We start from the raw sequence: 27,593 nt of genomic DNA on the forward strand, positions 1-27,593 counted from the left end.
GTAGTGGAGTCGGGATGAACTCCCAAGTACCTTCAGGCTATCGAAGAAGCACACATTATGTAGCTCTTGCGTTGCAAATCGTGTAATCTAATTACTGAAGTCATTACAGAAAATCAGACAAGCAGAAATCAACTTTTGCTTAAAGTAATTACATAACATTAGATTCCATTCCACAAACTTAAAAATCCCCTGCATTGAGTCTACTGGTGCTATAAACAGAATTCCATAACATTCTTCTATTATGAGATAGTTTCGGAGTAAAATCATGTCATACGCTTAATTACAAGGGGTACGGCGTTAAGAAAATGTGACTGTTATTTCCAGAAGAAAGGATAGGTCTTGAATAATATGCCTATACTACTACCTTTCAAAAATTACCAAGATTATAATAAAAACAAACAAGAAGAAGCTGTACTTCACTCCTATAACCTTGCTCCATTTACCTCGGTCCTTTTACTAATCATCCTTCTAGATTTTCATAGTCAAATGTTTTCATACAGCACGTTTCGGGGTACAGTTATTCCAAGAGAGTAAGAGGCAAATCTATGTTTGAATTTTCTAAACATAAGTCATTTTTATTATGATCAAATCAATGAAATTACATGGACCAAATTTTCCAATTGCTTCATACAATAAAATTCCAAAAAAATATTATATTTAACGAAAATTCCAATGTGAACTAGACTTGTCTTATTTCCATAAGGTTGAACAAGTGACTGACTGCCTGGTCATTTGATTGATTTATTTTAGACCACTTTTACAGTTGTTTCTGAAGACCATCATTTTCATAGAGTTTCAAAAGGTACAAAAGAATTAAATAGAATGATACTGTGTATATTAGATTTGTTCTATAAATACTGAGCTCATTATATGCAAAAACTTGGAATGCTCTAACAAATAAGAAAGAAAAAGCATACAGCACCACAAAACCTACATATATGAGTAAAGAAAGATCGGAAGCTAAGGCCTCCGATCGCAGGAGAGATGGCACTCGCTGCAGGTAGATGCATATTGCTATGCATGCCTTTCACTACCTGCAGCTGGTGCCATTCTGCTGCGAACGGAGACCTGTGTAGGCTTCTTTAAGGGTTTTCTAAACATACATTAACAACTACTACCTCCGTTACATGTTATTTGCAATGATTAGACATTTTTCTTCTCTATTTTATGTCAAATCGTTGTAAATAATGTGTAACGGAGGTAGTACTTTGTTTTAGTTTGTGTGTGTTCTTTGTTGACTAGCTCAAGGATCTATTTGAGGTAAAGTTGTTGGATACTTCAATTTTATTTATAATTCATGGTTAATTTATACAGTTTATTTAAACAATAAGTTAGGTTCAAATTAGATCAAGGTTGTGTGTGTTCTTTGTTGACTAGCTCAAGGTTCTATTTGAGGTAAAGTTAATAGATAATTCCACTTAATACATTTTTCATGGTTTATTTATACAACTTATTTAAATAAGTTGGGTTCAGAATTCACAGTAGGTTAGAGGATTATAATCCATATAAGCAAACAAGTTATTTTAACTATCATTACTGGCAAATCTTGATTTTGTACCAATGGTAACCTATTGATCAAGTTTTGAGCCGGTAGATCGTGAGTTCAAACTTTTATTTTTCTATTTATATTATTGTTATGGCTCAGACTAAAATAACGATCGATATACAACCCTATCCTCATGTTTTTTTTTTTTTTTTTTTTTTTTGGTGTTTAGAGAACCACAAGGGCGGGGTGAGAATCGATCCCATAATCTCCTGGAGCCGGGAGGGAAGCTCTAACCACTTGAGTCATCCCTCACTCTCCCATGTTTTATTGTTAAATGAGTAGGGAAATTGAGAAGTTAGTTTCTAAATCTTCCATCATATCCCAACGTTTTTAATGCCTTGCACCAATAATATAGCATCTAGATGTTAATTATATTCTAATGATATGACGGCCCTCAATTTGTAGTACAATAACCTCGTGATTGAAAGCCACCCTCCAACCTGTCCGTTTTGTCCCCTTTGACTTTCCTCTATGAGAAAAAAATAAATGCCTCCATCGTGGATACATGATACAAGAAAATAAATGCTATATATATCATTAGTAATTAAGAATACATAATATTCATTACATTGATCTACACGTAATTAAGAATAACTTAACATTTATTACATCGATCCGTGTGTAATATTGTTATTAATTCCCAACTTAATTCCATTTTAAAAAATATATTTGATGAACTCCAATGACAAGCTAATTGTCAAATTAGCTTGTCATACCACACATAAGCTTCCAAACTAAATATGTTTGTAGCTAGTTTTGATCCCTAATGGCTAGCTATTAGCTTACTATTTAAATTATCTTGTCATGCCACATAAGCTTTCAAGCTAATTAAGTTCGGCTACACAGCCAAGCTTTGGTGCTAGCCTTACAGGGTAATCCGACGCATGTTGGGGAAGCAACACATATAATTTCGAAGTTCAAGAAGATGCTTGATGCTGATAAATGGGATTATCTACATAGATATCTTGTATTCTTGTCTCATAATTTAACTTTTGTATTACAGAGGTATGTTTTGATTACTCCTACTGAATTGAATTTAATTGAACTGAATATTTTATGAGAGAAGGAAATTAAAAATTGAATTGAACTGAACTGAAAATAAATTGAAGAGAACTGACCCTTAACTTAAGTAAATTTCATATTATTCCTAACTTACTAGAATTTTAGTTTCATATATGAATGATCAAACTTATGTTTAGAAAAGTTTGTTATTTTTATCTTTAGGAAAATTTGCAAATTGCAGCCATTTAAAATTCGTATTTTGCAAATTGCAGCCATTTTAAAAAAAAAATTGCAAATTGCAGCCCAAAAGTTCATATAAATTGTAAATTGCAGCCCGATTTAACTTTTTCATCGGTTTGCAAGTTGAAAAATCTTCGATTAAGGTTTTAGGGGCTATTTTAGCCCTTAGGGATCCGAATTGAGCTCGGAATGAGCAAAAAAATAATGCAAGTATTTTGTTTTGCGTAACAAAAATGTATCGATTTGTGGGAAACTGTAAATATGAGACACTTACGTTATTTTTTTGCTAATTCTGAGCTCAATTCGGGTTCTTAAGGGATAAAATGACCCCTAAAACCTTAACCGATGATTTTTCAACATGTAAACCAATGAAAAATTGAATTGCGCTGCAATTTACAATTTATACGAACTTTTGGGCTGTAATTTGCAAAAAAAAAAAATTTAATGGCTGCAATTTGCAAAATACGAACTTTAAATGGCTGCAATTTGCAAATTTTCCTTATCTTTATGATCAATAAAAAAAATAATAATAAAATAAAAATAAATAAATAAAGTATGGAAAATGTTACGTATTCAACCTTAGGAAGAAGGTCCTATAGGCTATAACACCTTGTAAACCAAATTCACAGTAATATACTCCCCCCATTGAATTGGATTTGCCCACATGTAAATTCTCACTTTTTTAAAATCAATTTCGACATATTTGATAATACTACTTCCGTTACAGTTTATGTGCAACGATTTGATTGACATAAAGCACAGAGGAAAAATATCTAATCATTACACATAATCTGTAACGGAGGTAGTAGAAAAAATGATGGAGCCAACTTAGTCTTAAATTACGTAGCGTATGTAAGAGTAAAATAATAGTGGTCTCTTGAGCCATCTATGATTTGAAAAAGAATCAATAGAACGTCCAATAACAGAATATCGAGCAATTTCAGTTGCACTAAAAAAAAAAAAAAGTTATTGATAGGGAGAAAAGCATAAATTCGAATAGAGTATGATTTTCGCAACTGTAAATTAGAGGAACAAGGGACAATTCAGCTCATTTGTAAATGATGAAAGACCAATTTTTCAAAACTTAACTTCCTTCTAATTTGAGAGTGATGGATAGCTCAAGTGGTTAGAGCTTCTCTCCCGATTCCAGGAGATCCTGGGATCGATTCTCACCCAGTAATACTTGTGGCTCTCTAAACAACAAAAAAAAAAAAATTCCTTCTAATTTAACACAAGGTAATGTAGATCAAAGCACATGATATCCGTGAAAAATAACTTTTACTTGTTTAATTCAACAACAAAATTATTACGAGTATAATTGGTCAAACTTTGTAAATAATTTGATTAATTGCATCTATTTAAGGATTCTAGTACCAAGTGGTTGGACACCACTTAAGCGACATATATTTGGAATTTTTATTCTCAACTCAAGTCATTTTCGGTCAACCCAAACAAAATATGTCTACCAATTCTTCATATAATTCCAGTAATACTATAATGAATCAAATCATAAGGGGGAAAAAGAACAGTCAAGCTAAATGTGAATGTTGAATTTTTCTTTTTCCAACTTGGTTGAACAAGGCCCTCCACAAAAACTTTATTATACACAAATCAAAATTACTATTTCTATATACGAAAGGGAGTTTTTTCCGAGTTTTTAGAGAGTGGATTAAAATTTCAAAACGTATCAGGTAGGATTATAGATTTTAATTTAGTTATAGCAATTAAATAAGAGATTTGCAATTTTTTTAGAATTAAATAATTTAAATGTCACATAAGTAAATCAGCAAATGAGATTTTAAAGTTTAAATTAATTAAATACAAAATACGGAGTATAAAAAAATTATATTTGATATTAGGAAATTCACAATCTATTTTAAAACAAAAATAGTAAATCATACACTAAATAAATAACAAATTTTATCATACACATACAAAACATATTTGTTTTAAGAAAATACAAACAAATCGTAAATTGCACGGGGTTCATCTAATTATGTTAAAAAGTTCACCACTATATAAGCCAAAACACTCAAGATTCGGGTTGGGGTGAAAGCAAGCAGAGAGGGACCTTCCACTGGGGCCATTTAGGGTCTTGCCCCTTTAAATTATTGTAATTAATTAGTTAATAAATTTAAATAACCTTATTTTACTTATAAAATATTGGAATATAGTGACTAGTTTAAAGAAATACTTTCGGTTAGGATTGATCTAAACCAGCCCAGCCGAGAGGCAAAAGATTCAAATCGCAGCCTCTCTTATATTTTCGGTCAAGATTCGTCACTAAACGCAAGAGAGGCATACATTATAATATTATATATGCATAGAAGAAAGAGGTCTTCAGCTGCGCGCTGCTAATTCTTTGATCTTGCACGTAGGCAGCATTGCGGAGCAGCTGGTGCCATCTCTCATGTGATTCCTTCTCAAACCCTTTTTTTTTTTTTTTTATATATCTGATTTTATTTTAGCATGCATTAATACCTCCCCCTATTTTTTTTGTAAAATTTTGTTTTCAGTCTAATAAGGAGATTGCATTCATACTTTAGGCAAGATTCCTCAAATCCTAAGCTCTTGGTGGTTTTGGTGGGACTGTCTCTACTCTCTAGTGAGGGGTTGGAATACATTGTGCAAAGTCAAAGGCAAGATTTTGACTTTTGGGTTTCAAAATCGTACGGAATAAGTGGACGGGTCACTCTTCTAGAGACATCCTAGGTTCACCACTTTTCGACATAGATATCATTAGCATGATAATTTGTTCTCATTAAATTAACTTATGTAACATAAAATTGAACAGTTTTTGACTTGTATTAAATAATTATAAAAAGTAAAATTGTGTTATATTAGTGTTGAATATTGATACAAATGTTCATATTAATCATAACTTCTACAATTAATATTGTTATAAGTATATAAATGGTCAAACTTGTGTTTTGGTAAGTTTGTCAATGAAATTGTTGCCATCAAAATGAAACAAAAGAAGTAAACATGAAAATAACCTTAGAAAAATTGTCAATATTGCTACTGTATATAGCATATGTAAAGGAACACCTTGCTAGTGAGGAGTGAGTCTATCACGAGCCCTAAAAAAACTTGTAAAAGCATAGTCACTATAATAAACTCCCTTCGATCAATTGAGATTTTCCATAGATGGGTTAACTAACACAAATTGAGCAGTGAGTAATTTTTTAGGTTTGGATTGGGTAAAATTGATGTTAGAGAAAATTAATATGAAGTAGAACAATATAGTGTATGTGAAATTAAAATAGCGTTATCTTATGTCATTTTTGGTCATAGAAAATTCAACAGGACATTGAGGCAATTGAGTGGCAAGAAAACATAGAATAAGTTTTGATAAGGAGAAAGCCAAATTGTTAGGGTAGAGAGTGATTTTCAATAAGAGATATGAGGCAATTATGCACTTTTGTAAATGAAATGAAACATCGACCTCCTAACTTTTCACAAAATAATATAGATCAAACAGACAAACACATGTTTGTCTTAACAATTTTTTACTTGTATGAATCAACAACAAAATCATTAGTAGTAAATTTGGTTAAACTTGGTAAATTTGATTAATTGCATCTATTTAAGGATTTTAGTACTGTAGCTTTAGTAACAAGTGGTTGGACACCACTTAAGCAGCATATATTTGGAATTATAATTCTCAACTCATGTCATTTTCAGACAATCCAAATAAATTATGTACCAAGTCTTCACATTAATTAACATAATGATAAAAAAAAAAAAAAAAAAAAAAAAAAAACAGAGTCAAGCTAAGTGTGAACACTAAATGTTGAACTTTTCTTTTTCCAACTTGGTTGGGCCATCCATAAAATTTATACTTCGTAATACACAAATAAGAATTTCTATATATACTTAACTGGTCATGCTAAGAAGTTCGCCACCAGATAAGCCTAAAAATTCAAGGAATCGGGCTGGGGTGGAGGCGGGAGAGCCAGAGAGGCATACGTTATATATGCATTTAAAATAAAAAAATGAAGCGAGAGTTTTAGGGAGGTTATGAAGGGTGTACATGTTGTACATATATAGAAGAGCGAGGTCTTCTATCGCAGGAGAGATGGCACCAGCTGCGCGCTGCTAGCTCTTTGATCTTGCACGTATGCAACATTGCTGCTGGTGCCATTTCTCATGTGATCGGAGACCTGTGTCTCTTTCTCAGACCTTTCTTTTATGACTAGGTTTGATTATTTCAGCATGCATTAATACATCACCCTAGCTTTCTATTTGTCTTATTTTGATTTTGTTTTCATGATAACTTTTATCATTTCAAATTATAAATATAAATAAAATTTTGCATTAAATGATTAGTCTTTGCTAACATTGTGAGTTTTCTTATGAATTTTGGCTGATTATGTTATGACAGATCTACATTACACTGATTTACAGCATGTTGGAGATCAAATCCCATGTATTTGACAAGTGATTTGATGTTCATGTTTTGTTCTTATTGGACAGTTTCCGGTCTATAAATTGACTGCAACTCCAAGGTTTAAAGCCAAGGCATCAGTGGATTAACTTCACAAATTATTTTGTAATAAAAGCTGCATTCAACACATTATTCTCTGATGCATTTTTTTCAAACACTATACCATAAGAAACACTGTTATCTAGGCTAAGATAACTTGAAATTACACAAGAACATGTTCTAATTAGCCTTTAGCGATCATTGTAAGTGGCACAAGCTAAACAGCAAGACAGAACTATCACATAAATTGAAGTGGCTAACAGCTTGTAAGTTCACAAAATGCATGATTTGTACCTGTGATTCTGCAAAGTGTGAACTTCCTGAATAAGAGTCACTGGAAACTACTCAATTCTCGAGCAAAAGGGTATGCATCAATGTTCGGGCCTTCTTGTACCCTGAAGGTCTGTACAATACCAAATTTAGCACATGAGTACCCACATAACTTATACAACAAGGAATGGAGTTATAATGAACAGTTTCGCAAATGTTGTATTTGATGGCTTGTATTATCATAAGCCATCAGTTTATCTTCAATAGTCAGTACATAAAATCTAGCAGAGTTCTTATCATAGGAAATTTTTGTATATCTATGATTATATATGTAGTTGTAAGAATGTAAACTAGAATCTCTCGAAAGCCAAAGACTCTGATGGTTATCCTTCCCACCATCCTTTTTTTGTAATCCAATAATCCTTATGCAGCTACTCGCAACATAATATTAAAGACTACTAATGATTCTCTGAGAACAAAGGGACACCATAGCATTTCACAGCCAATATATGTCCTACAATTTTCATACAGCAAATTCCTAGATACTTGTACTAGGGAGAGTGCCATATCGCTCACCAGTCACCACCCAATGTGCAGCCCCCAGAGAGAAATGATTCAGTAAAGATCATGCTGAACGATACAGTACATTTTTAAATAATAAAACAGCAAAGTTCAATTTAATGGTGTATATTCCCCAAATCATTCATAAACAAAGCTACCTTATTATGGAACAGAGAAGACAAATCTAGCCAAAAAAATGTGGAAAATGGACAAGTTATAGCATAAACAATTTCCTAACTGAAGGGTTCCACATGACAAAACACCATAAATACAGCATTCTTAATGTCTGACAAACACATTTCTTTCACATTTCCAGCGTACTGTGAGAATGTGAGTGACAATATCACATTCAACGGTTGAGCCTCCCGTTGCGAGAAACAAAAAACAAACCACATCTGTAGCTTAAACTTTTATACAGGGGTTTTCATTTTGTTTTAGCTTTTACATTGATTAAAATTTTGAAAGAAAGTTATTCTCTTTGTCTCATAATGTTCTTAAAAGACAGATAAAAAAAAAGTTTGGTAATATATTTCCTCCTTCTGTTATTGTTATTATCTTCAATTCCTCGTTGTATACGCTATGAGATAGCAAACCAAGAGGAGCTGTTATTAGATACCGTAGTATAAAGTAATCCCTCAGATTCACAGAATGGTTGACATTCAGAAAAAGTGAAGTAGAATCCAGAGCTATAGATACAAACATTATATATTAGAGTCGATTACAAAGAAAATTACAGCATAACTTTGGATCTGAGACTCATCAAAGGTTCATACCCAGGATGCATAGTCCAGTCACAATAAACAAGTGGAGTGGTAAAATGCAAATCCATAGATACAAACATTGAAGCAATTCTAGATTTTTCTCCTATTCATCCTCTTTAGGCGAGGATTCCTTTTCACAAAAGCTTCTAAGTGTGAGCACGTAACAAACTACCCACGCCATTCTAATTCTACACAGCTACTTTGCAAGTTCAGTATATAATGTGAAAAAATGGGCAGCACCCTCATATTACAAGCGAAATTATGTATACACCATGTTGAAGCGTGACTAGTATGATACCTCTGATTTCCAGTAGAAACATAGCGATGATTTTCGATCCTCCATCATCTTCTCAGTATGTGAAATTTACTGACTGCTTCAGTGCTTCCTTCTGAAATTAATGATACAATTGATACAACAATTGGTCCCGTCAGATGGAGCTCATCACTTGCACTGATTTTGCCTGAATTTGTCAGCTGACATCAGTGAACTAATTAGTGTTTCTACCCTTTTGGCACCTGATGTTGGTCTGAGGAACGTTGTATTTCCTGCCAATAAACATGGGTCAGACCCATTTTCTGCGTTCCCAATGCACCAACCACCAGGGACAATCATCCCTGGACCTCGAGAGAGCAGCTCAGAGTCAACCTTGTCAAGCACAGGATCATTACGATGGAACTTTCTAGCAAAAGGAGCATTACTTTGGACCATTCTTGACATGTCCTCAGCAGTGAGATAGTGAGGATGTTGTTTGGGCGGATTGTCCCAAGATATGAAATGGAGATCAGTATTAACAGTTGTGTTTCGAAACTCCTGTGCGTTACAGATGACAGTATGGAAATAGCCTTCTGGAGAGGAAATGAAATTTGCATAGTACATGAGAACAGTTCGAGGTAGATTGTCCCATCCCCAAATGCAGTAGTCAACAAAAGGGCGAGAAAGAGCCATCCAAGCAGAACCTACATGCAATTACACCCACTGTCATAATGGATATCTACACTCCTTACAAAAATTAATAAGAGAGGTGGAAAAAGATTTGCGGTAACATATTGTAGTTTTGAATAAGAACAATTGTCCTTAGACATGATCAAATAAAACTCTAAAAACACAGGAGAACTGACATAACCATAATATCTTTTTTGTCCCCAACCCCTTGAGTTATTTTTTTTAAGGTAATGAAGGAGAAGGGTGGACAGGCTGGACACCACATAGTCTAAAATCTAAATTAAGGCGTAAATGGGTAATGCAAATTACATGTAGGATATGTATTACCCATCAAAATAGAAGAACAATTACCAATTATACAAAGAAGCAAGCACCAAAACCAATGAAGTACTTCGGCAGTTCTGTGGCTCCCAGGAAATACAAATTTCAGAGTAATACACACATAATCACACTAAAATGTCCTTTTAACAATATGCAGGGCATTTCACTGCATAATGTGAAGCTGAAGCATATTAATACAATGTCCTTTTAACAATACGCAGGGCATTTCCCTGCATAATGTGAACCTGTCAAGCCAATACTACAATGTTCTTTTAACAATACACAAGGCATTTCACTGCATAATGTGAAGCATATTACTGCTTTAATGCCGACCCATCTATTAAAAGAGGATAGCACCACTGCTCACAGCCAACTCACAAAGTGAAAACTTGATAAGCATCATACTCAGTTCCAAACTAAGTACATTTTCAGTCATAATAAGCTAATACTTCTAAACTCACTTCCAGATGCTCAAAGTTTCACAAGTGTTATGAAGCAGCATCAGTAAAATAGTACTGCACCATATTATGTTTGATTACAATATTTGCCAGCATTAATTCACAGTCAAGAGTAAAATCAAGATATTGTAGATCAAAACACACTTGCAAAATATGCTGAAATTATGATAAATAAAACTCAGAGTATAAGCCTACAGCAATGCACGCTTTACTGCCCTATTGCAACAATCCATGCATACTGATACACAAGAAAACCGCTAGTATCATGTATGACTTCACAAACAATACAAATAAGAAGTTGAGTTTTTTTAATATTCCCTCTGGTCCTTTTTGTTCATCCCACTTTGGCTTTATGTCTCACAAAAAGATTCAAATGGGAATAACACAAAGGATCAGAGGGAATACTAATAGCAGATAACAGCTCTTTAGAGGTTATAATTAGAAATTATAACTTATGAGTACTACTTTATAACATTTGTAACCCAACGTTCAAATAACAGCTGAACAGCCAATAAAGTCACTTACACATGATTTTAACCCCTATGTTCTTTTCTCAGCATATGTACACATTCTAACAGACAAGACCAACAGTTTCCAAAGTATCTTCCTTTTTCAATAACACATCTCCCGGAACCTCACTCCCTCCCTCCCTCTTCTGCACACCAAACGTTTACTTTCATTTTGGTTGGTTCTGATTTTCTTTTTCCAAAGACAAAATCAGAGAGTATAATTGAGACAAATATTGCAGCAGAGAAGGAACATTCTATGTCAGTCATAATGTCTAATATTTAAAAGTGCCCAGCATAACTAGGGCTACTGAAAGACAAGTGCAAACTTTAAACTTAGTACCTAACACTAAATTCTGAAACCAAATTTTTTTTGGGTTTTTTTTTTTTTTTTGGTGCAAACCAAAATTCTAATTTGTGGCAACTGCTGATGTGTAAAGTTCTCCTAATCAAAGTCAACAATGTAAGAATGAGCCAATCCAAACCCAAAACTCCAAAAGCATCTTCCTATGTTTTGTATACCTTAACAATGCTGCTGTCCTGTGTCATCCGTTACAATTCTTACAAATTGCCAATTCTTTTCCCTTTGAGAATAAGTCACTTATATAAGTAACAACTGACAGTCAATCAACAAGAGCCTTACTTACTCTTGACAAAGGACAGAAAAGCTGTATGACTAAAAAAAAGGTTGGAAGTTACACTTTACAGGTTGCAATTACAAATATGGGATGAAATTGGTTTCATGTTTCGCATTGATTCAAAAGAAGTCCACAGAAAACATATGCATTTTTAACTACTCCATATAAGAAGCATCCAGGACATGAAAACATAGACCTTTAGAAGACACAGGATGATTGTTCAAGAGTAAAGACTCACCAAAAAGACTAATCAACGACTTTCAGCAGAATTAGTTAGGGTCAGGAATTTATAACTTGTCGGATATTGATAGACATTACAAAATAGAGATGAAATCAGCCTACATTAAGCAGTACAAACCTGTGAAGAGTTTGAAAGCTGTTGGCACACTTCTCCGTTGAGTCACCCAAAAAACATCAGCTTTTTTCGTCTGATAGAACCCTGGATCTATAATGATTGGTTTTGCTCTTTGAAACCTAGATAATTTAAGCAATAACTTAATACTCCAATTCCTGTACAAACACATGAATGCACAACAAAAGATCCCTTTTTTTTTTGGTTACTTACTCTTTCCAGCCAATGTTGCTTGTATGATCAATGAAATTCAGGTCACGAGGCAAATGCGAAAATGTGTGCAACAGATCTGGTCACAGCAAACCAAACAAAACAATCAATACAAGTGCCTGCTGAACATAATTCTCAGCTAACCATCAACAGCCCCTAATTTATCAGTAAACCAATACATAAAACCAGTGAAACCAAATTTAAAACCCACCATTTTAAGCAATCAAGCACAGATAATTATCCCATTAACAACAGTCCATCAAAACAATACCCAAATTCAACCAAACTCTAACTTAACCATAAATTAACAAAATTTACCATATTTATCAATCAACAACATCTAAAAAAAAACTAATATTATAGTCAAATACAGCAACATTTGTTATAAATTATGCTCAAAAACTACCAACGAAGAACCCGAACTTACCATCCTGAGTAACCAGAGGATAATCAGAGGCACTAAGATTAATAAACCAATCCCAATGACCACCTTCCCTCAACAAAATAGCAGCAGCATGAAGGGTATTCGCCACCATAGTCGGACCGCGATAAGTAACCAAATTGGCCTTAGTAATCATCCTAACATTGTTGAATTGCTTAAAAATTGGATGATCCTTAACAAAATTCCTCAAATCAAGCCTCTCATCAGATGAAGCCTCCAAATCCAAGTGAACAACATACTGATTATGAGGGTGATAGAGTGCAAGAAGAGTCCTCTGTAAGGACTTCCCATCACCGGCAGAACCCGAAACGAGGTAAGCGAACCGCGGTGTATGGGTTGACAATGGCGAAATAGAAACAGGGTGAAGCTTGGATTCGACAAAAACAGATGAAGAAGGTGAGTACGAATACCTGTAAAATGACAAAGAGAAAAGAGGGGAAGTAGGAGATGTTGTTAGGGTTGTTAGAAAGAGGAGAAAAAGGGTAATAATTGAACCGATTGCAAGTGGAAAGATCCATCTTCTTCGACCCTCCATTGTTGTAATAATGGAGGTTTGGTGATGTGGGTGTCTGAGATTTAAGTAGTAGTTTCTTAACTTCTTCATTTCTCCGACCCCCACCATTAACAAACAATGATGGGTTTCAAGAAATTTGAGCTAAAACTGATAAATTATGATCTGGGTAAATTTGCAGAGATCTTTGAAGAAGATAAAAATGGTGATTTTTGGGATCGTTGAAAATGAGGATGAAAATTGAAGGAATTGGGGAAGAAAGTCACACCGAGTCTGGCTTGGTGATGCTACAATTTACGAAGAAATTGTTGTTTTTTTTTTAATTTAGTTTTTGTTTGTTTGTTTGATTTGAAATTGGGTAATTTGATTTTGTTTGTTGGAATGTGGAAAAATAAAGATGGAAGTAAAAATTTCTACTTTGGTCATTGAAGTTTCCTTTTTTAACAGGTTTTGTTTGGGTCATCCATTCAGATCGTGACTTCAACAGTTCAACGAGCCTCACATTATAGATTTTACATTTTTGGTTATCTAAAAAAATAATAATAATATTAAAATAAAATAAAAAAATTTTGTTGAGAGATTTTGCGTAGAAAGGACTCACGTGAGATCGGGCTCAGCAACAAAAAGGCGCGGGTCTAAAAACCCGATCAAAGCCCGCGCACCAACATTTTATAAAATCTATAATATTGGCTTATTCATGATAAATGTTATCTTATTTTTGACTAAAATAGTATTACTAGACTAAAATTATCTTATTCCTGTCTAAAATTTTCTAATTTCACAAATTTTAAACCAATTAATATTAATTTAATACCTAACAATACTAATCTAATACCTAACAATACTAATCTAATACTCCCTCAGTTTTTAAATATTTGTTTCATTTCTATTTTTAACACTATTCATTCATCTTACTTTAACTAATGTTTGTGATTTATATATAAGAAAAAATATAGTCTTATGGGTACTTGTTGGAATCATCAATGAATAGATTATTAAATTTCAATTGTTAAAATATATACTTATTGATAATTAAAGATATCATTGATCAAAGATTAACATCATGTCCAAGAGAAATGGAGCAAATATTTAAAAAGGAGGGAGTATTTGACGATAAACATTTAATACCAAACCATAACAATCAAATACCAAACAATAAACATCTAATACCTGGCATCATTTTCTCCTTCACCACTGACCCTCTTCTTTTTCCATGACTGCAATATTTTCTCTTTCCTCAGCCCTCAGATTTCACATTATCTCTAACAAACTCTTACATTTCATCATCAATTAACAATTCCACAATCAAATTTCACAAAATCACATTAATCAATTTCACCCAAAACCGCTGCGACAAAGCTGCCTCACCAAAATCCTCCTTATCTCGATCATTATTAATATAATTCAACCTCCTCAAACTCAACAGAGTAGCAGCACACGGATCTGGTCATTGTCCAGATCATCTCGAAACTCCGAATTCGAAGCACTAATCGCCAACGCAAGTTGCATCCGATCATTCTTCATCGCCGGCAAGTTGGGAGGTGCGGGAGAAGAGGCGGAGAGAAAAGGGAGGAAGGAGAATGAAGATGGTGGACTTATGAGAGTTCGTCTCACCTAACACTTTACCTTTTTTGTTCTATCCCTTCGTATTTTTTACAAGTTCGAAAAATAATTTGTAATGTGTTGTATTCACTTAATACTCTTCAGCTTTATACCCCATTCTCACCTCAGATGCTTTAGGATCGCCCCTTGGGAGGAGGGGGTCCTAATTCTTCCCTTTTTTTCTTACCTTACCAAATACCAAGAGGTAAGTGGGGTAATTGGAGTATTATAAAATTGTAAAAGAAAAATAATGGGGTTAATTTATCAAAAAGTAATGAATGTGAGAGAAAATAATTAATAAAAAGGTAGTAGTAGGTTTGGGTGGAGACCATGAGAAAAGAGATATATACATATTTAAAAGCTTTTTGCAAAAAATAATAATAATAATAATAATAATAATAATAATAATAATAATAATAATGTAACACTTATTAAAACGCGGCCGGATTTGGCAAGTGTAACACTTATTAAAACACGGATAGAGTATCTAACAGGAGAATTCTAAGTATCTGGCATTACTAATCTAATATATGACATTAATCTATTAACTATTACTAAAACAAAACGTGCTGATGTCATCAATTCCTTAAAGTGCCCTACGTGTCAAACTCTCATTAAAAATTTTCCCTCCAAATTTACTTATGATGTCATCAATTTATTTATTTATTTAATTTTTTTTACCCTTTCCTTTTACTTGCTAGATTTTAGATTACATAGGTTTAAAACTAAAAATATGAAAGTTGATTTTGGCATCAATATTGTTGTATACTCATTACTACTTTGTTTAACCATCATTTTAGAAAATTTTATATAATATTGTAGTAAATATTATAATGCAACAATAAATAATAAACATTAAAAAAAAAAGGATTATGTACATGTTTTAATTAATATTTATATACCAATTTTATTTACTAGTATTTATTTTTTTATTTTTTAAAAAGCAAGCCAAGTTATTTTAAAATGATATCAACAACAAAATATATAAAAGAAATATGGAAAAATTACTTATCACCACCGTGCAACGTACGGGTACTATACTAGTAATCTAATAATCTAATTTCAGATATTAGATTATTAATATCAAATATTAGATTATTAGTGTAGATACATTGGACTTTTTTTTTTTTTTTTTTTTTTTTTTTTTTTTAGGAAAGATACATTGAACTTATGTGAGTGTGACTCACCTAATTTTTTTTTCTACCAATTTTGTTATTTTAAAAATACCTATATATTTTCCTCAAAAAAAATAAAAAAATAAAAAATAATACCTATTTATTCTTTAAAGTTAAATTTAAATTATGTGATTTTATGTGATAGCAAAAAAATAAAAATAAATAAATAGGTAATAAAAGTCAAATTTTCCTTATTTATTTCCATTTTTCCTCCACTATATTCATCTAATCTTTTATTTACTCTCATTCAATTCTTCCTAAAATACATGACTATTAACCTTAACCTCTACTAATAAATCATAACTAAATACGATCATGGGAGTAATCCACTAAGAAAATCAAATGGAAAACGAAATCAAGAACAAATAAAGTCAAGTTTAATGTAATTGAAACGGCAAACGAAGATTAAAATAGGAAAACATCACTTCAATTGAAACCCATGACAAGTAGTCGTACTTGTTATTCCTCTACTTGTGCACCCAAAAAGTCTAGTTCAATGCCTAACTTACATTCAAAGTCACGGATATTGACAGACATCTCAAAACTGATCTCTTTTAATTTTCCAACTTTGCGTGCATTATGAAAAAATTAAACACTAAAAAAAAAAAAAAAAAATCTTCATTAAAAACCCATATTATATTTGGATTTTAAACATTTGACTAAGGATTATGGAGTACTTTACATGTGAGAAGAAGCTTCCTTCTCATTCAATCCAAATTCCAAACACACTACCAGTCTACCACTATATTTTACTACTTCCTGTGTTTTTTTTTTACTTGACCGGTTTCTTTTATCACGCTTGCCAATGTAAAATTTTAACGATTAATAACTTAAATTCTCCATAAGTTAAAATTATAAAAGTTATATATTATGATAGTACTTATTGAGATAAATCCAAAAAGATCATACATGAATATATTTTTTCCTTACATATTATTCACAAAAAACGGTCAAAGAAGGGGTGGTGAATAGTGTAAAAGTCAAACCGGGTCAAGTAATAAAGAACGGATGAAGTATATGATTATAAGGGTGAATTTATTCACCTGATTTTTACTTATCTGTGTTGGTAAAATACCTGTTGATTCCAATAACAAAATAGAGAAGATGAAAGGGAAAAATACTTGATTGAAGATCTCAACTCACAGTCGCGCCGTGGAACAATAATCCACTGCCTTAGAAGCGAAATACGCCACCACCGGTACAGGTTTCCTGATGACGCACGCCCCCCAAGTTTAACGCAACTCTCCTTCGTAATTCGTGTACCCGAACCCGAAGCGTGGAATTACTCAAGAACTGTTCAGATCTCAAAGGGTAGGTTTTGTTTTGTGTTTAGGTTATTTCAATAATGAAATTAACTTGGTTTTTAATAAAGGTCAATGAGTTGTATTTATAGGAGTAATAAGGAAAAGAGACAAGCAGCTTGAGCCTCACGCAAGGCCCATATACTCGGTTGGGCTTGCGAGTAGAGAGCTATAGCTCACTCGCAGGGAGCTCTCGCTCGGACTGCCGCAAGTGAAAACAGGGGGCGAGCTAGTAGCTCTCCCGTAGGAGAGCTATAGCTCGGGTCTCTAGCTAGCCAAAGAAGAAGCGAGCTAGTAGCTCACGCATAGGAGAGCTATAGCTCGGATCTGCTGGACACTACTGATGGCAACGAGCTCTAGCTCGACCATGCCGTAGGCATTCCTAGCATCTGAGCTCTAGCTCTCTTGCTAGCTCGGCCTTGATCAATCCCCTAGACTTGCATTCTCCATCATTCCCTCTCTAACTCTTTGCACACTCACTTGATGAAACTCCGATTTGCATTACTAGTGAGGAAAACTCCAACAATCCCCCACTGATGCAAAACGGACATGAGATCATGAAATATGAACAGTAAAATGAAAGTCTTAGTACTTAAATGCTAGTATCCAAAGGTTTGAACTAACACATTAGTACACAAGGTTTTCAACACTTCCCTAGTGAGTATCCTAAGATTTGAACTCCTAGGAGCGAGGAAGGGACCTTGAATGCACATACCTTGACTTTAGATCTTAAGCAACTCCGCCAATCTTGGCCTACACCTTGGGCTCTCATGAGTACTTCAGGAAAACTACACCATAATTTTCCCTTGAAGGAGGCCACCCCTCGTACTCACGTAGGTGTTCCGTCTGTGTATAAAATACACATTCCCAGCACATCTAGGGTCTTTCCTTGCAGGCTTAAAACACATTCAAGCACCTTGCAAACCCAAGATTTTCTGTGCAGTGGAATAAGAACATTCAGAACGAAAAGTTCAACCCTATCAACTCGACGGTGCATCTATCAATCCACTACTCAATGAGCTCTTAGGCTAGATGCATTAAGGGATACTCCCAACCTCAGTCATTCGGTACCACTATCGTTCCCTACTCGAGAAGTATCAGGGCTAGTGATTCTAATTTATTTAAGAATCACTATCGTTCCCACCTCTCAAGCAACTGGGCTAGTAGTATTAAGAGCAAGCAATGCTCAACCTTCCACTTTCGGTGTCATTATCAATCCTACTCTAAGAGCCACTGGGCTAACGGTCTTAAATCCACTTAAGAACCATTATCAATCCCTGCTCAAAGAATAACTGGACAAATGACATTAAGAGACACGCTCAACCTTACTGAATCCACTGATCAACAAACCACTTAAAAAGGTTATAGATTCAATAAACATAAATGGTGTAAATCCAACAATGAGTCAACCAAAACAAGGCTCCAGACCCATTCAGAACAAAAGTTCAACAAATTTAAACATTTCGGTGTGTCCTTGTAAGCTGTCACAATTGACCACCCAATCTGGGTTATGGACATATTAAGAGCACTTAAAGCTCAACCTGCAAGCATCAAGCAACAAGTCTACCAAAGCATCTCATAACCATATAAATTAGAGGGTCATTACGCCAGATCACTTCAGGATGTAGACTCAACTTTTAAACTTCGTCACTAGAATAATTTAAAATACCCCACGGGATCTTAAATATATTCTCTTAGACAATCAAGCACTTACCTGTGCTTCATCCTAGTATAAGGACCTGCTTGATTCTTCTTTGCTTTTACGTACTCTAACATGAGTATCATCTCCACAAGATCTGTCTAACTTTGTCACTACATCTGTAGTTCCTGACAACATACATAGACACCTGTGAAATATAATGTAGAGAACATGAGGATCAACTTACCCCCACAATGGACAAACTTCCAGAGATTAATTTTTGCAACAATCATCTTCTTGACCATGTCATCCAATCTAATGAACCTTTGCTTCATAATGGATAGTGTACAACAATTTGTTTTGTAGCTCACTCGAAACAGAGCACCACTCTTCATCATGTAAAAATCATACACTGAAGAGGTTCAACTAATCATCGTTGTTCATTCAATCATTGTCTCTTATAGTTTACTGGATAGGTACTTGAGAAACTTTCTCACTTTAACCTTCATCCCTGTACTAACTGAAACTCAAACAATAATTGAGTAATTCTCTCTTGACAAACAGAATGAACAATATAGTTTACAACAAAACCACTACACGTCAAGAATAGTTTGTTCATCATTTATATTGCAAATCATTAGCACATTTGAATCAAACATCAAGGCCAAATCACGAAAATAACTCTGGCTTAGACATGATAAATATAATTTACCAAACCACTTTCTCTACATCACAATAATGAGATTGATGCGTACCTTTGTTAGTTCATCGGCATACTGCCTAGAACCATTCTGCTTATCACATTATCTTGTACTTGTCTCTTGTCTCTTGGCTTAGAGACACACATACATCTTTATCTCAATTAACAACATGCATGTGAAGTTAACAACTTATGATCATTCTAGCAAATGAACTCTATCAATGCGAACCATAGTAACATCACACATACATCAAGAAGTTCAACTCACATGCCAAGAAAAACTTAACATAACAAGTTAGAGTACTCAAATCTAACCCCCACTCACCATACATATCACAAAGGATATAGCATCATGAGCAAAAAATACCTCATCTTCTAAGTTGTCACATGTGCATGCGTTTTAAAATACACACCCTTGATTTACAATCAATCTTGCTAGGAAGCTTAAGCAACCTTACTGCAAACCAGACAAGCTTAGAACAAACCAGGTGAGTCATAAGAGTTGGTCAACACCAAACTTACAGAATAAATCCTAACAACATAGTATCTTTCCTTTAGCCCATTTCCAATCAACCACCTTTCAACTCACCTTGAAAGATACTTACAACAGATGGATTTCTAATAGCAAGGCAAGATATACTCTTCTCGAGGATATCAGACTCAAAGAGAGTGCACAACTCGCGTTAACATGCTTCTTTCCACAACTAGTCAATCAGGTTTATCCATATGGTTCAGGATTTTTCCATTCACCACTACATGAATATATACCACACAACAAACATCTACATACAACTTTCGATCAAGAAAGTAAAACCAAGATGATATAACACTAGTTTAAGCTTTAATCCAATACACCTTAGATGATGAACTCATCAACTTTACTGGCAGAATAAAGCTTAGGAAGCAAGAACAAATCCTACGAATGAGCAAAACTAACATGTCATGTCATAGGAAAACATATACTTGAGACATTTCAAGGATTTAACATATCAAGCTTGTACATGATAAACGTAGCAGATATTCAGCATACATATCACCCACAGTCCCACAAGCCTTCATGCCTTACGTGAAACATATATAGAAATCAATTCATCATTATTGGAAAACCCCATATCACAGATACCACATGAAAAATAATCATGAATCAGGTAACAAATTAGGGAGTATCAACCAAAATCTTGGGTGAAATACTTACTAAACAAATAAACAACTGATACATATCTGCAACCCCCACAATACTAACATTCACAGAATATTAATAGTTTTTAAAGACATATAGAATGTTAATTCCCATCCTTACCTCATGTGGGGCACTTACACTTCAAACTTGCACGGCCATTCTAGCTTTGCTAAGTCAAGCCCTTTTAATTCTGCTAACAAGCACGGAAAACAACCCGGTCTCATCTAGACCATCAACAAGAAAAATAATTGCTACACCTCTAGCCAATTACATACATTTCAAGTTCGTGAACAAATCTGATTAAGATCACAAGAATTAAAAGAAATAATAATTCTAAATCCCTTTTTAATCTAAAAAAGAGACACTTATAAGCTTATCACATACTCCGTGCTCAACAAAACAATGTCCATGATTAGGAAAATTAACAACAAAAACACTATCATAAGATAGAACATATTTATATATCATCCCTAATCTACTAGGACAAATCACATTAAAGTCCATGAGCTTAAGTAAAATTATCATTGGACAAAACATACATTAGCAGAGGTAAACTACTTGTAAAACAACAAGTCAACAACAGACAGCCACAGATAAACATCTCTTACGGAAACCTTCCTCCTCAAAACCACTCTTGAACAAGAGTAATACTAACATACTAGTTAGTCTCAAAATCTAACTCAAATCACCCCCACATTGCTACACAATATAATACATCATAATAATTAAATTATGCGTACTTGGAGCACATATAATAAACATATTATATAAAGTTAGAATTTAGTCACAACAATAAAATTTGAGAGGAAACTTTCCTGATGATTGGCACAAAATTGGTCATCGATGTCATCCGTCTAGTGCGACCTCTCGATTATCATGGTATGTCAGTTGCACATAAACAGTACACGAACCATGACCATACTCGTTGCTTGGAGAAACCCGAGAACTATCGCGAGCCTTGTTAATCAATCACTACCCGCAGCAATATCCTTCGACATGAATAACATGATGAGCATTACCTTTCTCAAATTTCCAAAACCCGTTTGACCGAAGGTTCCTTGTTGTTAATGGACTAAATTTGGAAATAAATTCCTTCATCTTACTGACACAAAGTCCACTATGAGTCACAATTAAATAACGTGGGCTGCAATTTAATTATCAATGATTGGACATTCTTCACTGAATTCATCCACCCAACATTGAACACAGATATTGTAATATGATGGATAAATTAATTTTATCCCCAAAAAATTAGGATTCTTGAACATTGAATAATAATGGACGTTGACTTAACGATCCCAAATCAATTTCGAAAAAATATATTGATCATCTGAATCGTAATTCTTATCCCGATCATGCTAGTTATAATTGAATAACCCAGGAATTAACAGTATAATAAATTAATACTATTTCGCTTCTAAATTGTTGGTAAAATACCTGTTGATTCCAATAACAAAATAGAGAAGATGAAAGGGAAAAATACTTGATCTCAACTCACAGTCGCGCCGTGGAACAATAATCCATTGCCTTAGAAGCGAAATACGCCACCACCGGTACAGGTTTCCTGATGACGCACGCCCCCCAAGTTTAACGCAACTCTCCTTCGTAATTCGTGTACCCGAACCCGAAGCGTGGAATTACTCAAGAACTGTTCAGATCTCAAAGGGTAGGTTTTGTTTTGTGTTTAGGTTATTTCAATAATGAAATTAACTTGGTTTTTAATAAAGGTCAATGAGTTGTATTTATAGGAGTAATAAGGAAAAGAGACAAGCAGCTTGAGCCTCACGCAAGGCCCATATACTCGGTTGGGCTTGCGAGTAGAGAGCTATAGCTCACTCGCAGGGAGCTCTCGCTCGGACTGCCGCAAGTGAAAACAGGGGGCGAGCTAGTAGCTCTCCCGTAGGAGAGCTATAGCTCGGGTCTCTAGCTAGCCAAAGAAGAAGCGAGCTAGTAGCTCACGCATAGGAGAGCTATAGCTCGGATCTGCTGGACACTACTGATGGCAACGAGCTCTAGCTCGACCATGCCGTAGGCATTCCCAGCATCTGAGCTCTAGCTCTCTTGCTAGCTCGGCCTTGATCAATCCCCTAGACTTGCATTCTCCATCATTCCCTCTCTAACTCTTTGCACACTCACTTGATGAAACTCCGATTTGCATTACTAGTGAGGAAAACTCCAACAATCTGAACTTTGATTAACCATCGAGCTGTACCCAGTTAATTCCCCAGATAAACATAATTTGTTTATCTAGGGATATAATCGTCTTTTCAATTACCAAAGAGGGGGTACATGTGTCTTTTCATGTACTAGTTGAGGGGTACATGTGTAATTTCCCCACCAAACAGTAAAAGCAAGTTGCAAACATTACTTGAACAGCTCACCAAAAGTACTGAATAAATGATCACGTCTTTTTAATATATTTACAAAAATGCCATCATATTAACAGATATTCGTTTATCTGGCAGATAAACTTGTATTTGCCCTTAACCATCGCAACTTATATGAAGTTATTTTTCCTGAACTTATCTAAACTGAAATTATCTAAACTTATTTTTCCTGAAATAAGTGAAAGTAAGGTAAAGAGAACAAGACCTAAATTACTCGTATTATTGAGTCGAGTTCTAGATAGAAGCAAATTGGAAAAATTCTTGTCTGAAAATTCTAAGGTATTTGTTTGAAAAATGACTACCATAATTTTTATTATTTTAGTTTATAGGTCAATCATAAATTGAATATAATCTACTCCGTATTACATTATGTAATTGACATTCTTTAACACTTCTGTGTAAGTGAAATTAAACTTTGTTCTCTTCGGCTTATTTTTAGTTCAGTTCAATTCCTAATTTCCTTCTCTCACAAAATATTCAGTTTAGCTCCAAACAGTTCATTTTAGCTCAGTAAATTAGAACAGGCTCTATGTAAACTCAAGCCACATAAATCTTGCATCATCCAATCGCCTTGTTTTTAATGAAGGATAACATATTATTTGTAGAGATAGTATATTCTACTGTATTATTTTTCTGTTTCCTTTGTTCATCTCATTTCAAATCTTTATTTTGACGGAATATAATTTGAACAAACAAATTTTTGATGAATTTAAGTTTTGTAGATTTACAATGAGTTGGGTTTTATTATAATTTTTTACAAAATGAGTAGTTGAAAATATTGGTGTTTGATTATATAAATAGACTGAGAGTAACAATTAAGTTATTCTTCGTTCCAAATTTAACCACAATTTTTTCACGAATACATAAAACAAATGCTTCCTCCGTCCCTAAAAGGACGACCCCTTTTTGGTATTTTTTTTTACGGATATTAAGAAAACTAAGTGGAAAGTACAAGTATATGGGGATTGGGAAAGCTAATAAATTTACATTGAATTTACAAAAAGTAGAGAAAGTAATAAAAGTACGTAAAAAAAAGCAAAATTTACATTAGGAAACAAATTTTACACAAATTGGATTAACATTTTTAAACTAAAATTTGACCAAAAGGGTCGTTCTTTTAAGGACGGAGGGAGTCTTACCACCTGAGACGTTTTTAAATTTGTCTTAATGTATATTCTTAACATAATTATATAACACAAATTTTTAAAAAAATCGGGTGTACAATAATTATTGTACATCCATTATCAAGATAACCTAAAGTGATTAAAGTTACCCCTGAAATGAATAAAAGTTACCCCAATATGCGTTAAAGTAACCCAATTCAAATAAAAATTATCTACGCTTTATTAGTAAAGAATCACATTTTAAATGACTAAAAATCAATTATTAGTGATTGAATGTAATTAAATTACCTTTATAAAATTTTTCTTGTTGTTGATTTATATAAAAATTGTATTATGTTTAAAGTTACCCAAAAAAAGACAAAAGTTACCCTAAAATTAGCTAAAAGTTACCCTAAAATTAGCTAAAAGTTACCCTTATACTGCTTGATGTAAACTAATATTAGTGTAAATCGGATGTATACAAAAGTTTTTTATTATATAAACATATCATAATTTGACTTTTGTTAAAGATAATTAGAGATAATTGGGGTCATAATTTTGCATTGGAAATAAGGTGAATTGAACCGGGCTTGAGTAATACGCAAATGTAAATAAATAGTACTCCGTAATCCAAACTCAGATGTCAATTGCTACTTTGCTTGTAAAACTCTTGAGAATAACGCAAAGTAAACTCAAGTCAAATAATCTATAGTCCAAACTTGATATCACATAGAAAATTAAAATTTATCTTTGGTCTTGCAAGTATTGATAGGGTCATCCGCAAATAAAGGCTTGAATTACAGCAACTCCAAGTAAACTCTTGACCAGCAACACAATAGCAAGCAATCTGATCTAGAATTTACAAATTAAATGGTACAACGTGATTCAATATACCAAACAAAATCTGAACTAATAATCTAGCACTCTGTAACTCATTTCATCTGTGCTAACATACGGAATATTTGTGCAAAATGGTATGGCGTTCACAATCCTAGTAACTTTTAGAAATAAACAACTCGCATGCATCAATACAGATCCAACACATCTCTCCTACCGAAAAGCATGTCAATGGGAAGAGCACTATAATTACAGTTTATGCGCTACAGACCTGCAGTGCCTCTGCTTCAACCAGAGTATCGACTTCAGCTTCAGCTACAGAAGCATAGACTCGTCTTTGTGATGTTACCCTTTGTTCTTCATAAATGGTTCTTCAATGCTCCTATGCCAAACTAAAAACATTATTTTCACCAATCTTAAATGAAAATGCAATCACTGCAACATCCAATGGTAACACAGCAACTACATGCTGAGGACATGTTAGAGATAACGAATTTCATGATATTATTTTACTGTCAACTTCCTGCTTAAAATATGAAATATATGATCATAGTTGTTATTTCCGACGTTCATTCAAAATAACATACAGTACAAGTTTTAGTTGTCAGAAATGATGTAGCCAAAAGAAACGTACCCTAACTCCTCAAGTCCTAAGCAACAAACACAATTCAAACATATGAAGTATTTTTATATGTAATTATCTAGTTCATTCACTTGGATTGAAGTACTGACTTGAAGATAGCGGGTTTGCAAGAGCATGATTGAATAGAAACGGGCGGAGGAAGAAATTATTTGTGGATGACCACAGGAGAAATAGGTTATATTGGTTTATGCAATTGAACATTCCAGAAGCTACTTGAGCAATTAAATTGCATTAAGCTAATTATAAAGTAAATTTAATGAAGCTTATCGACATTTCCTGTTCAAAACATGCAACACCTCAAATTATAACACAATTCATATTGAAATAGAGAAGACAAACTGTGAAACACAGTTGCTCAACAAAAGAGATGTGCAGTTTATTTTTTCTTAAAAAAAACAAGGTTGTACAGCCCAAATTCTTTCTCAGTGTATGAAGCTAACACAAAGCTTGACTGAGCAAAAGATCAAAATTAGACTAGTAAAGCCTCCACTCTAGAATGAAAAAATCCCACAATGGGTACTTATTCTGCAAAAGCATGACTGGTTAGAAGCAGGCGGATGAAGAGGGTATTTGTGGACGACCACAGGAGATATAGATTGTTGGTTAATGCAACTGAACCATACCATCTGGGAATAAAGCCAACACAAAGCTTGCATGAGCAAAAGATTAAAACTAGACTATTAAAGTCTCCATTCTGTAAAGCGAAAATCCCGTAGTGGGTACTTATTTTTTACAGTAAAAGAGCCTAATTCTTTAAAGCTATATATCCCAATAAAATAGATTATTTCATTTCAATTAAACAAAAAATAGTTGCCAAATAGGAGTATTCTTTATTTTGATGAAAATTTTAATGCATTCTACTTGGGACCTGGGAGCAACTATTGTCTATTGGGATCTGTAGATAGAAGAACAGGGGCCTACAGGCATTCAAAGTGTCAATGAGAGCATTGCATATTTAGAGGGAATTTATTTTCCACCCAAAATCAACAGAACATACAACAAAGAGGCCTCAATTTTTCTACTGTGAAAATGCAAATAAAAAATTAACAGCTAATTTTATGTCTTAAACCTACAGCTACCACATTGTAACAGCAGAGATCAATTGCACTTTTTCAGATCAAAGCAGTGAATTTAATCACTAAACCCTGCAAAATCTAAATAATCAAATATAGTACAGTTTTATTCATTAGCACCTATTAGGTCTAGAAGACATTTGGTTGGGTAGCTTAAGAGTGTAATCAAGTTTGCAGTAGAATTCTCAATTCTATTGTACAAATACACCAACAGAATTTCACGATTTATTATAAAATTAAATAGGAAATACATGTTAAAGTATCACAGTACGCAGGACAATGAAATTATAGATAATAGGATACTGATGCTCACCTGTAAAAAATAGATAGGAGACCTTGCATCTGGAAGTGAAGAGAAGAAGCAAAAGCGAAAAATATGCAGAAGAGGATGAGGTTGCCATTGACGGCTACATGCTTCTTAGTTCTTCCACTAGTAATAGATAATCAAATTCCCTCAAAACATTGGAGCACTAATTTGATTAATCAAATTCAATTGTCAACCCTTAAAATCATCTAAGAGGTATAGAGGCAGATAATTACCAGTTGCTTCAGATACTAGAAGAGGGTCCTCAGAGACCATAGCCATTTAATTCAATCTTCAATGGAGATCTTTCTAACAAAGCAATTACCTGACAGAACAAGGAAAAAGAGGAGCAGGATAATATTCTAACAATATTATTAGTAAAATGAATTAAAAAACCTCGAC

General features: G+C 33.8%; 1 protein-coding gene across 1 annotated transcript; it reads right to left on the bottom strand.

The window, feature by feature from the left end:
- Positions 1–8,794: 8,794 nt before the first annotated feature.
- On the bottom strand, positions 8,795–13,678 carry LOC145641697 (beta-glucuronosyltransferase GlcAT14B-like). Its single transcript, XM_081692613.1, has 4 exons — positions 12,722–13,678; positions 12,298–12,373; positions 12,091–12,206; positions 8,795–9,823 (listed from the first exon to the last, which is right to left on the bottom strand). The coding sequence occupies exons 1-4, from the start codon at positions 13,356–13,358 to the stop codon at positions 9,309–9,311; spliced, it is 1,344 nt and encodes a 447-aa protein (XP_081548739.1). The 5' UTR covers positions 13,359–13,678; the 3' UTR covers positions 8,795–9,308.
- Positions 13,679–27,593: the final 13,915 nt, after the last annotated feature.

Source organism: Chenopodium album, chromosome 8 (assembly GCF_948465745.1).
Source record: "Chenopodium album chromosome 8, dcCheAlbu1.1, whole genome shotgun sequence".
In the NCBI taxonomy this organism is placed as follows: Eukaryota; Viridiplantae; Streptophyta; class Magnoliopsida; order Caryophyllales; family Amaranthaceae; genus Chenopodium; species Chenopodium album.